We start from the raw sequence: 13,205 nt of genomic DNA, 5'->3' as shown, positions 1-13,205 counted from the left end.
AGCCTTACTCTCGAGGAGACCTCCTCCTGAGGAGCCACTCCTGCCTTTTGGCAGCTCTGTGCGCCCGTGCATCGAGAAAAGGCTCCTCCTCTTCTCTTATGGGAGCTTCTGGAGGTTCTGAAGGCCCTGGCTGAATCCCCACCTCTGGCACCACATCTTCTCCAGACTCCTCATTGTCTGACTCAAGTGCCAGCTGCACAGGCTGCTGACACAGCACCACACCAGCCTCCTCGCTGTCTGAATCAGCTACTAGCTGCACAGGCTGCTGATGGGCCACAACAATAAGTCACTTTTTTCCAGTGCTGTTGTATCGTCAAAACGGTCATTAAATGAATTTGTCAAGATTTGAAACTTACTCATGCTGCTTTCACATTTATTGCTTCTCAGCTTGCCAACAAATTATGGGGGCGAGGGAAAGGGGAATTGGATTGTAACCATCAAGCACTTAGCCCTGAGAACCAAGGTCACTTCAGCAGGCGTTTGCCAGAGCTTCCAGACATCTTCTCACCATCATACTTTGACACTTAATTGGACAATGTGACCTGCACTAATTTGAGGGAGGGAGGACTCTATACTTTAATTACCGTATTTTTTGGAGTATAAGACCAAACAAGAGGATGAAAATCTGGGTGCGTCTTATACTCCGAATGTAGCCCCACCCAGCCTCTCACACAGAGATTTCAGAGACTGAAAAAAGCCTCTGAAAGAAGCTTCAGAAAAAAAGCCTCAGAAATGAAGCTTCAGAAAAAAGCCTCTGAAACAGAGCTTCAAAAAAAAAGGCCTCCAAACAGCTTCAGAAAAAAGCCTCTGAAAGAAGCTTCAGAAAAAAAGCCTCAGAAACGAAGCTTCAGAAAAAAGCCTCTGAAACAGAGCTTCAGAAAAAAAGCCTCTGAAAGAAGCTTCAGAAAAAAAGCCTCTGAAACAGAACTTGAGAGGCTTTTTTCTAAAGCTGTGTTTCAGAAGTTTCAGAGGCAGAAAAAAAAGCAAGGCACAGAGCTCACAACCAACGAACCTGTTGCTAAAATTCACCTCTGGGAACAGCTGATTGGGGGTATTCCGGGAGGCCGATCCACCTGCCAATCAGCTTTTTTCTTATTTCCCTCCCCAAAAACTAAGATGCGTCTTATACTCCAGTGCATCTTATATATTGAATTGCGCGGGAATTAGCCAGAGTTGGTTTTCCTTTCATTCTGTGTCAAAATGATGTACTCAATAAAGTTTTGCATTAAGAGATCGGATCATTTCGATAGTGCTTGTTGGGTTGGGTTCCATCAGTAGGAACCTTGACAGAACTGTTGTAAGTTGAGGACTACCTGCGTGCGCGCGCACACACACACACACCTCACTGAACAGAAAAAAGGAAAAGAAAAGACAATTCAAAACACCCAGTATTTTGCTATTTCCTGGACAAACTTCAGAACACCATCAAGCAACCAACTTGACTGTTATGGATCTTTACCCTATCCACCATGAAATCAATTCCGTCAGCCATTTCAGGATCTACGGGACCAGAGGCAAAATTCCCAAGGACGATTTTCTTCAACATGAAGGCAGGCAACAACCAGAAGCTGGAAAGAGAGAGGAATATAAAGGTAAGTTAGGGCACCAAGTTCAGGAGAAGCCCTGCACTATCAAGTTACACATTAAAAGAATCTCTTTGCACACAGCCTCTGCTTACCTGATTTCACAATGCTAGTAAGGCTGATCTGTCCATCTTCTAACAATTCCCAGATGACTATTAAATTATCCTATCCATTATTGTAGACAAAGGCATCCTACATAGAAGGTTGCTAGAGTTTAGGCTAGTATTGGGCATTTCAAGTGTTAATGACTACCATACTTAATGTTGGGTAACAAAGCTTTTTTACTCCGTAACTTCGAATTTTAAAGGCAGCTGATAACTGGCATACGGCTCTGTCCCCCTCTCTGCCTCCGACGCAGAGCCCTCATCAGAACCTTCCCCAGACTCCAGGACTGGCCCATGTTCCTCCCCGACCTCCTCACTGTCCGAATCTGCTACCAGCTCTGCTGGCCACTGGCGGGCCACAACAAAACCATCAAAACCAAACTCCACAAACCAAACTCCAGGACACCAGAATCTATGGATGTGGCATGTAGAGTAGATTTTCTCCGACTCACCATGATGGCCCTCGGCTCTCCCGAAGAACAGAAGCCATCCCAAAAATCTGCTTTTGTGAGCTGGAGAAAGTGAAGGTCTATTCCAAAACAAGGAACGTGGATCCCAAACAAAGGTTCTGCCTTCAAAAGTGAGGACACAACCTAGAACCGTCTCCCAATGGGAGAGATGCAGAGGTGAAATCTAGTAGGTTCTGACAGGTTCTGGAGAACCGGTAGCGGAAATTTTGAGCAGTTCGGAGAACCGGCAAATACCACTTCTGGCTGGCCCCAGACTGGGGAGGGAATGGGGATTTGGCAGCATCCTTCCCCCAGGAGTGGGGTGGGAATGGAGATTTTGCAATATCCTTCCCCCAGGAGTGGGGTGGGAATGGAGATTTTGCAGTATCCTTCCCCTGCCGCGCTCACCAAGCCACACCACGCCCACCAAGCCACACCACGCCCACAGAACCGGTAGTAAAAAAAATTTGGATTTCGCCACTGGAGAGATGGACAAGTACGCAAAATGCTTCAAACTCAAAACCCCCTGGAAGAAAAGGAACAGCATCTGAACCCTTAGTACTAACATCACATCTGAGCTTCCACCCGCCTTTCCCACTTCCACCAAGAGACTCTCGCCCTCATTTGGCCTAGCTCCAAATTTCAGAGCCGGGATGTTCTGACAATTGCCTAACTGGGTTTGTCTCTTTAAAAAAAAAAAAAAAAGGCAAATGCGGATTTATTGACTGGCGTCTCACCTATTCGCTGTCCATGTCTGATTGAAAATCGAGGTATCGCTGAAAGAGTTGCACAGAATCAAAGATTGGACCCGGGGAGATTTGTGCGTGTACTCAGCAAATTTCTGAGCAAGGAAACCTCCTAATGAAGCACCAAAAAGGTGAACCTAAGATTAAAAGCAATGAAAGAAGAATACCCTTGATTATTTTTCTGTTTATCGAACGCATTTTACCGTTTCCAAGCCTTTGAGAAATTAGATCCTTTCCCACCTACTGGCAGACCTACTGGTAAACCATTTACAGCAGGGATCTCCAACCTTGGCCACTTTAAAGACTTGGGAACTTCAAGTCCCAGAATTCCAGAAAAACATGGCTGGCTGGGAATTCTGGGAGTTGAAATCCACAAGTCTTAAAGTGGCCAAGATGGGAGAAATACACCCCCCCCCCCATGTACAGCAAATTCAGTGATCAGATTAAAGGGTCAGGCAATGCTCTTTCCAATTAATCTCTCATTTTCATTCTATAATCTTTGCCATCTCCTATTGGCTTGCTCCCATCTGCAGAAATGAACCGTTTCCAATAAAAACGCTTCTTCCCATTCCATTCATATTTTCTGAAGTTTTATCAGTTATGATCCAACAGAATGGTCTTCCCGGAAATGAAACAACTTCTGCTTGGTGAAAATATATTCCTTTTTATCAGTGAACAAACCCTGGATCTTACATTAATGCCCTTTTAAGTCAATGTACACTTTTCTTAAAAAAAAAAAAAAATCATTGATGCAAGCATCAGTTCAGAAGCTATGTGAAACCACTATGCAATTTAGGGGCAGGTACAGAGGTGGGTTTCAGCAGGTTCTGACCAGTTCTGGAGAACCGGTAGCGGAACTTTTGAGTAGTTCAGAGAACTGGTAGTAAAAATTCTGACTGGCTCCGCCCCCATCTATTCTCTGCCTCCCGAGTCCCAGCTGATCGGGAGGAAATGGGGATTTTGCAGTAACCTTTCCCTGGATTGGGGAGGGAATGGAGATTTTACAGTATCCTTCCCCTGCCACATCCAAGCCACGCCCACCAAGCCATGCCATACCCACCAAGCCACACCCACAGAACCGCTAGTAAAAAAAACTGAAACCCACCACTCGGCAGGTAAAATGTTTTGAATGAAAGCATCTTAAATTTAAAACCCCGTTTCAAATACAAGGCAGGCGGCTGCAGTATTTGGGATATGTTTGCCACTCAAAATAGTTCTGCTTTAGGTGAGGAATGCTCTGTTTTGGGCTTGAAATACTATTGAAAGCAAGTGTCTGTTTTCATACCCCTATAAAACGTGTCTTTGGTTTTAAGTCTGTTACAAGAAAGACAGAACAAGTATTCCAAGGCGTTCCACTTCTTTTTTTCAAACATCAGTTTTCTTTCGTTGCGCCCATGTGACACCTCTCCTGCACGAGCTGCACTGGCTCCCAGTGGTCTTCCGGGTGCGATTCAAGGTGTTAGTTACCACCTTTAAAGCGCTCCATGGCCTAGGACCCGGGTACTTGCCAGACCACTTCTGCCACCAATAGCCTCCCACTGGCCAGTCCGCTCACACAGAGAGGGTCTCCTCAAGGTGCCGTCGGCCAAGCAATGTTGGCTGGCGACATCCAGGGGGAGAGCCTTCTCTGTGGGAGCTCCTGCCCTTTGGAACGAACTGCCCCCGGAAATATGCAAGATCTCCGACCTCCGTGTGTTTCGCTGTGCCCTTAAGACCCTACTGCTTCGCCAGGCAGGGCTAACTATGTAATTATTTTAAACTGGGAGTTTTAAATTGGGGGTTTTAATCTGGGCTAAAATTGTGTAATATTTTTAATAATTTTAATTTAATTTAATTTAATTTAACTTCCAATTTATATACCGCCCTTCTCCCTGAGGACTCAGGGCGGTGTACAGCCAAGATAAAAAACATAGAATACAAATATTAAAACATTTAAAAATATATATAAATTTTGGCCCGAAAGTTAAGAATCACAGATTCTTATATTTGGATATTTGTATATTTTTTGTTTTAATAGGCTGTACACTGCCCCGAGTCCTTCGGGAGAGGGGCAGTATAGAAATATTATTATTATTATTATTATTATTATTATTATTATTATTATTATTATTATTATTATTATTATTATTATTATTATTATTATTATTATTTAATCTTTAGTGACATTCACAGCCTTTGAGGCTGGTTAATAGCTCAGCAGCTGGAGTCCTAACCAAGGACCTAGGAACTGTTAAGGTATCGTCGGAGGATGTAAGCTGTTCCGAGTAAGGTGGTTTTTTGTAGAGTCAAAATGTTCAAGTCCGGCAAATTTAGAATTTCTAAATAGCGGGGTAGCCCTTTGGGTATTGCTCCAAGGGCTCCAATTACAATCGGGACAACACACGATTTCTTTTTCCACAGTCGCTCAACTTCAATTTGTAAGTCCCGGTACTTTGTGATTTTTTCTTGCTGCTTATCTTCAATTCGTGCATCACCAGGTATTGCAATGTCAATGAACCATACTTTTTTCTTTTCAACTATTGTTATGTCAGGTGTGTTGTGAACCAAGTGCCTGTCAGTCTGAATCCTAAAGTCCCACAAGATCTTGAGTTTCTCATTCATAATATTGAGTTTCTCAATATTATTATTATTATTATTATTATTATTATTATTATTATTATTATTATTATTATTATTATTATTTAATATTTTTTATTGCTTTCGATCCTACTGTTCTTAATATTTGTGTCTGACTCTGTACGTCACCTAGCCAGGGGCTGTTTAGAAATCTTGTAAGGAAACAAACACCTAAAATTAATCTACTAGTGACTCAGTACGGACTAAGGAGCTTCTCTCTCGGTTGAGCCAATGAACATGAATAAACTCTAGGCTTTTTACCTAACATTTTATTGTAAGCACTAACTTTATCCAGTTGTAGATGATCTAATAGCTTCCGGAATCCATCGCAGAATTCAAAGATCTCCCAATAAACTGGATACTGTAGCTAAAATGTTAAAAAAAAGAAAAGAAAAACAGAGGAAAAGATGCAGTGTACCATTACAGAAATTCAATTGCAACTTCGAACTATTTTCAGCTGATAAACTTGGAGGAGAGGCATCACTTCCAAGCCTCTACCCCTGCCTTGAAGGCAAGTTCAAGAAACGAAACGCAGGATGGTCCGAAGACACTCACAGCAATGACTCTGTAGCCCCATCCAGAGAGGGCTAGAATCTGTTGGAAGAAGACGTCCGCCGTTCCGCTGACGGGTGGGAGAAATATGAGGGGGCATCGGATGTTCCTGGGTCCTGCGTCGTAGAGCGACCAGATCTTACTGTCGTCGTCATCTACAATGATCTGCAAAACAGACATGAGAGAGGACCAAAAAGTGATTCCTTAGCGGTCGTGACCCTTGGCAAGTACAACTGAAGACTGTCAGGGGTTTAAGAAGCCAGAAACAGAGTGGAGTTTTTTTTTCTGAAGCTCTGTTTGGGGGCGTCTTTTCTGAAGCTTCCTGTGAAGTTTCCGAAAGATGCCCTAATTAATTCATGAGCCATGAGCCAAACTTCAAAAGAAATACAGTCATTTATTAGGAGCACCATTTCGGCAATATTCGAATGCAGTTAGAACTAATCCCACGTAGATTTACGTTCCCGTATGACCCTGTCTCTCCCCTCCTCTCTGGCCATGTCATAAATCACATTCTCCAATTAACCACTTTGGCTGGCTGTGAAATCCAACACCCTCCTTCTGATTGCGGTCAGGAAGAATGTATGGAATGCACTTCAGTTAGGGAAATCAATCAGCTCTATCAGTTCTCCCTCCCTCCAGCTCATGGCAACTTGAAAGCTTTGCAAGTTGACACTTCGTTTCTGATGCTTTTTTCAGCCTCTGAAACCTCCGTTTGAGAAGCTGGGCGGGGCTACATTCAGAGTATAAAACGCACCCAGATTTTCACCCTTTTTGGGGGGGGGGAAGGTACGTCTTATACTCCGAAAAATATGGTACTTCTTGTGAATATCTTCATTATATTTCTCTTTTAATAAACTGACCGCATTTTGCCGTCAAAGATTGCCCAACTTATTCTGACAAATATTTGCCTGATGGACAGGCTGGGCCATCCTTCCCAGCTGGTATGGCCAAGCACATGGGAGTGGCAGTTGAATAAAAACTGAAGACCCAAGGATAAGAATGACAGAACAGGTAGTCCTTGACTTACAGCAGTTCGTTTAGTGACCGTTCAAAAGTTACAACGGCACTGTACAAAAGTGACTTATGACCGTTTTTCACACTTACAACCATGGCAGCATCTCCAGGATCAGGTGATCAAAATTCAGGCTACTGACTCATATTTACGATGGTTGCGGTGTCCCAGGGTCACGTTATCCCCTGTTGCGACCTTCTGACAAGCGAAGTCAATGGGGAAGCCCAGATTCACTTAACAACCTTGTGACTAACTTAACAACTGCAGTGATTCAGTTAACAACGGCGGCAAGAAAGGTCGTAAAATGGGGCAAACCTCACTTAACAACTGTGTCATTTGATATAATAAATGTTGAGCTCAATTGTGGTCGTACGTCGAGAACTACCTGAACTCCTACGAGACAGGAATGTCTCCATTCAGAGAGAGGTTCCAAAGAGACTCCATTCGGTTCACATCAGCATTGCTATATTTTGCTAAGGGTAAGAGAACCTTCATTTAATTTCTCCCACTTGCTTCCCAAAGGAAATTAGACAAAAAAAAGAATCTTGTTTGCTTCTATTATCATCCTCTTGATGAATCTAAAACAACCCTCCTGTTTTAAAATTACCGTATTTTTCGGAGTATAAGACTCACCAGACTATAAGACGCACCTATCTTTTTTGGTGAGGAAAAGAAGAAAAAGAAATCTGCCTCCCATCAATTTTGTCTCCTTGCAGCAAACAGCCTGCTTTACTTTCATTTTCAGCATAGCTTGATTAGCACAAGGAAAAAAAAATCTGCTCCAGCAATTTACCTCTTTGCAGCAAGAAGCAGAGCCCTGAGCAAAACAGCTGAGAGCAAATCAGCTGAGAGTCGGGAGGCCAATCCAATCAACTTGTGCTAATTAGGCTGGGCTGAAGCTGAAAGGAGCTGTTTCTTCTTGCTGCTTGCTGCAAGGAGGTAAATTTCTGGGAGGCAGAGGCCAAAGGGTGGGGGCCAGTGGGTGGGCAGGGCTACATTCGGTGTATAAGACACACCTAAATTTTCACCCTCTTTTAGGGGGGAAAAAGGTGCGTCTTATACTCCGAAAAATATGGTAAATTATTTGGGGAAGAGGCTGTTCATCTTTTTCAGAAACACACACACACACACACACACACACACACACACACACAAAACGGCAGTGGACACTTTTCACTTCCTTCTAACCTGGAGGAAACAGTGAAGTTGTGAAATAAAAATCAACCGCTTTTGTAACTGAAAATCACAACTTTGCCCATTCAGGTCGCACCAACTTGCCAATCCTAAGAGCAATCCACTGTCTAGACAGCATCTCATTATCTCTTCTGTAGCAACAAGACACGAAATATTAAATTATTACGACCTACAATGTGCTTGCAACGGTGGGTTTGCAACGGTGTTTTAAGGATTTATTGACCTCCTTGCATCTGGCCACAATGACATATCAAGTTTCCTTTATCCTGCATTGTTTTTCACACTCAAGTGTTCTATTTTTTCTAACATGCTTACAATTCAACAACAACAACAACAACAACAACTAATGTAACCAATCGGAGCTACACTTCCGCTTATTCTTGGAAATGGGTGATCATCACATGAACGGCAAAACCGTTCCACTTTGAAAGCGACGGTATTAAGAAACAAGCAAGCTTGAAATAGTAATCCACTTTTTTTCCCAGCTGCCCAACTGCTGCTTGTCACTGGCAAATCATAAGTCTAAAAGCACAAGAAGGTTTCACCCTCCAGGGTAGATCAGAAACGGCCGACTTCCCTTCCATTAAACAAGGAAGTTCCACGGCTCAATGGACATTTGTTCTCAACCTCAAACCGCTTCGGCAGAAAAACAAGCAGAAAGTTCATTTTCATCCTCAGTAGCCACGCGAGAGCAATTCGACAAATGTGCCCCACTCGTAAAAATTCACAAAACATATATTGCCAATTGAGTTGGAGCAATAAAGGGAAAGGTTCCCCTCACACATATGTGTTAGTCGTTCCTGACTCTAGGGGGCGATGCTCATCTCCGTTTCAAAGCCGAAGAGCCAGCGCTGTCCGAAGACGTCTCCGTGGCCATGTGGCTGCCATGACTCAACGCCAAAGGTGCATGGAATGCTGTTCCCTTCCCACCAAAGGTGGTCCCTATTTTTCTACTTGCATTTTTTATGTGCTTTCGAACTGCTAGGTTGGCAGAAGCTGGGACAAGTCACAGGAGCTCACCCCGTTATGCAGCACTAGGGATTCGAACCGCTGAACTGCCAACCTTTTGATCTACAAGTTCAGCGTCTTAGCCACTGAGCCATGGCAGCCCAATTTACATTGTTTCTGAAGATGAAAACAAAAAAAAAGGCACTTAAGGTAATCAATCGACCCAGGACGCTTAAACGTTCCATAAATACATGCCAGTTGCCGAGCTTCCGAATTTTGATCATGTGACCACGGAGAGGCTTCAACTGTCGTAAGTGTGAAAAATGGTCATAAGTCACTTTTTTTCAGTGCCGTTATAATTTCCAATAGTCACTAAACAAATGTTTATAAGTCGAGGATTGCCTATAACAATGATGACTAACCTTTTCCAGACCGAGTGCCCAAAGCGCACACGCACAAATGTGCCTAACCCCCAAAATGCAATGCACATGCATCCCCTGTGCATGTGTCCCCTCCCCCCACACATGTGCAGGTGGCCCCCCTGCAAACGCCCCACTCCCTGCGCATGCGCAGTAGAGACCTGAAGACCAGCTGGGGGGGCAGAACCGGTTCAGTGACGTCATATCGTCACCGCTACCGGCTCAGGAGAACCGGCCGAACCGGGAGGAACCCACCACTGCACGGATTCATTATCCTCACTGTCAGGAAATGTCTCCTAAGTTCTAGGTTGCTTCTCTCCTTGATTACTTTCCATCCATTGCTTCTTCTCCTGCCTTCAGGTTCTTTGGAGAATAGACCCCCCCCCCACTTCTTTGTGGCAACCCCTCAAATATTGGAACACTCCTGTCCTTCTTTTCATTAAACTAGACATACCCAATTCCTGCAAGCGTTCTTCATCATATTTTTAGCCTCTAATCCCTTAATCATCTTTCTTGCTCTTCTCTGGATCAAAATGAACTCCTCTACAAAGTGAGTCAATGAAAAAATGGCCAAGTATAAATTAGAAGCAGCTGCCAAGAAAGATACGGAGGTAAATAGCAACGCAAATGCGCCTTTTGTCGTGCAAAGACAAGTATTTGCTTAACTGGCTAGACTGAATCAGATCTTGCTCCATAGTTAGCTTACTGCTAAATACAAATCCCAAATCCAGGTTTCCTCATCTCTGAATTAAGAGTTATTAGCCGAGAACAAACAAAGGAGGGTTACTCTAAACGGAGGCCGATCATATGAAGATCATGTGGCCCACATGGGGTTTGCCCTTCACTTTAGATCTGTTTCCCGAGATTCTGTCAACTGAGAAATATAAAGAGAAATGTGACTATTTCTCAGACAGGATATACAAATCAACGTCAAAGATTCTGGAAACGAAACCAAAAAAATTTTTTTTGCAGATGTTCAGACTGCAGGTTAAATGAGCACAGAATACTTAAAGACCTTTTTGGTGCAAATGGGTTGAAGTCCTGTATTTCATTAACCTTTTCATTATTATGCCAAACTATTAGCTGTTAGATGTCATTTCTCTGGAAACCTGTGCATGTCCTTATCTCGCTCAATGCGGGATAAATTAAAATGTTCCGGCGAGTGACTGTTTGAACAGGTACAGCAAAATAGAAGCCAACCCCTTTCTTATATTGTTGAGCTATAGATCTACAGTTCAGATATTTTGCCTAAAATCCAAGCAAAATGTTACCTGTAAAGTCTGCTCTAGTCTGAAAAAAGAGGATTTAGAAGTTTACTTTTATTTAAGCAAGTATTGCAGTACCCTAAAAACTTAACAATTGTTTTCAAATTTCCGTGGATTATTTCTTTTCTTATTTTTTTTTTAATGTATGTATGTTTATTGAGGATAATGACTTCTTCTCCAACAAATGCATACATGATTACACCATGGTTCAAGGGGCTACTTTTTACCTGAAAGTAAATAAATGTTTTTTTTAAATGAAAACATGTTTCTGTTGTCTGGAGACATTTCATAAATATACACCACTGAGATACTGCAACATAACTGCAAATATCTTCATAGGAGTCTTCTTAAAACAATGGCAACTAGCATCCTTCTATTTTTAATGTATAAGATGTATTTATTTACTTATTTAGATATTGACATTGTATACCACCCAGAGCCCATCTCTGGGACGGGCTGTTAAAAAAATAGGAGGTATAAATAAATATTTACAGTGCATGATATACAACCAAGAATGTCCATAATCAATTAATTAAACCAGGAGGGATTCAAGGAAAACACAACTCTAGAAGATAATGCACTTGCCAGAAAATTCCTACAGACACATCCTTTGGCAAAAATAGTATGGTTTTGTTTTATGCAATCACAGCAAAAGAACAAATAGCGTCGACGTCCCGCAATCTCTGGTAGAAGACACCCCAAAACTAGCATCCTTAATGCACCTAGTATCCAGGAGTTTAGCAGGTGCAAGTATGCTAGGACTCCCGTTCCCAGAATTCCCAGCCAACACGCGCCTTTGCTGAGCATCTCGGGAGCTGCACACAACTCGAGACAATATCAAGCTCAGAACAGTTATTACAATTTTTTTTCTGATGGTTGTAAAGGCAATCCTTGCCACTTACACAACATAATAACAGACTAAATATTTGTTATACTGCAGGATTTCCTGGATAAAAAGGTTGCGCAGAAACAAGGGAAATATTCTCTTCCTCCTTTTCCTTTGAATGCCTTGGTTGACATTCAGAAAACAAACCGTTTAACAGATCTTTGGAGACGGAGAACAGCATTTGATAGAGCATGTGAGAAATCACATGGTGGGAGAAACGGATGCCCAGTTCAAATTTAAGCTCTCTCTCTCCACTGCTCCCAGGAAAAGCTTATCAGGCTCGTGTGCCCGAAACCCACCGGCTAATTGCCTGGTTTCATGCTGAAAAAAAGAACTTACATTTGTTGGTGGGACCAGAAAGCAACGCTCAACAAAAAGAGCTGATCTCATTTTGAAAAACAGTGGTACCGCAGTACTTAATAGTTAATTGGTTCCAGAAGGTGCGATGTATACCAAAAACAATGAGTACTAAACAATATTTTTCTCCTAAGAAATAAGTGAGTCATAAGGCAGCCGACCACAACAAGTTCTACCTTGTGTGTTGAGTACCAAATAACAATAGCGCTTAGACTTATATATCGCTTTACATTGCTTTACAGCCCTCTCTAAGCGATTTACAGAGTCAGCATTTTGGGCCCCCCCCCCCAATAATATGGGTCATTTTATCGACCTCAACGTTGAGCCTGGTGAGATTTGAACTGCCGAATTGCAGGCAGCCAGCAGCTAGTAGAGGTAGCCTGCACTACTGCACTCTAACCACTGTGCCACTGTGGCTCAAACAAACTGCATCAAAATGTGTTGAGTACCAAATTTGATGAGTTTCAAAGTAGTTGAATACCAAAGTACCAGAGTATGATACTTTGGCAGGGAATATTTTTCTATGTAAGGGACGCAGTGGCTCAGTGCCTAAGACGCTGAGCTTGTCGATCGAAAGGTCCGCAGTTCAGCGGTTCGAATCCCTAGTGCCACTTAACAGAGTGAGCTCCCATTACTTGTCCCAGCCAACCTAGCAGTTAGAAAGCACGTAAAAAATGCAAGTAGAAAAATAGGGACCACTTTTGGTGGGAAGGGAACAGCGTTCCGGGCGCCTTTGGCGTTTAGTCATGTCAACCACAGGACCACGGAGACGTCTTCGGACAGCACTGGCTCTTTGGCTTAGAAACGGAGATGAGCACCGCCCCCTAGAGTTGGGAACAACTAGCACATATGTGCAAGGGAAACCTTTACCTTTATTTTCTATGTACATGAAATTATTTTTAGATCTATATGTATATAGATGAGCTGTGCTGGTGTGGTGGTTAGAATGCAGTATTGCAGGCTACTTCTGCTGTCTGCCTGTTTTCAGCAGTTCGATTCTCACCGGCTCAAGGTTGACTCAGACTTCCATCCTTCCCAGGTCGGTAAAATGAGGACCCAAACTGTTGTTGGGGA

At 42.9% G+C, this 13,205-nt stretch overlaps 1 protein-coding gene across 3 annotated transcripts in view; it reads right to left on the bottom strand.

Annotated features, from left to right (window-relative positions):
- SPG21 (SPG21 abhydrolase domain containing, maspardin) overlaps positions 1–13,205 on the bottom strand; it is a 30,849-nt gene that overhangs the window by 3,024 nt on the left and 14,620 nt on the right. For all 3 annotated transcript variants that reach the window (XM_034424740.3, XM_034424742.3, XM_034424741.3), the window contains 4 exons: positions 6,054–6,215; positions 5,785–5,865; positions 2,874–3,019; positions 1,460–1,568 (listed from right to left, as the gene is read on the bottom strand). In XM_034424740.3, the coding sequence (XP_034280631.1) occupies positions 1,460–1,568; positions 2,874–3,019; positions 5,785–5,865; positions 6,054–6,215 (498 nt within the window). The remainder of the gene's footprint in view (positions 1–1,459; positions 1,569–2,873; positions 3,020–5,784; positions 5,866–6,053; positions 6,216–13,205) is intronic.

This window comes from Pantherophis guttatus, chromosome 13, assembly GCF_059756535.1.
Source record: "Pantherophis guttatus breed Tessera chromosome 13, ASM5975653v1, whole genome shotgun sequence".
In the NCBI taxonomy this organism is placed as follows: Eukaryota; Metazoa; Chordata; class Lepidosauria; order Squamata; family Colubridae; genus Pantherophis; species Pantherophis guttatus.
Note: the sequence above shows the minus strand (reverse complement) of the source record. Positions and strands in the feature narration are given on the sequence as shown.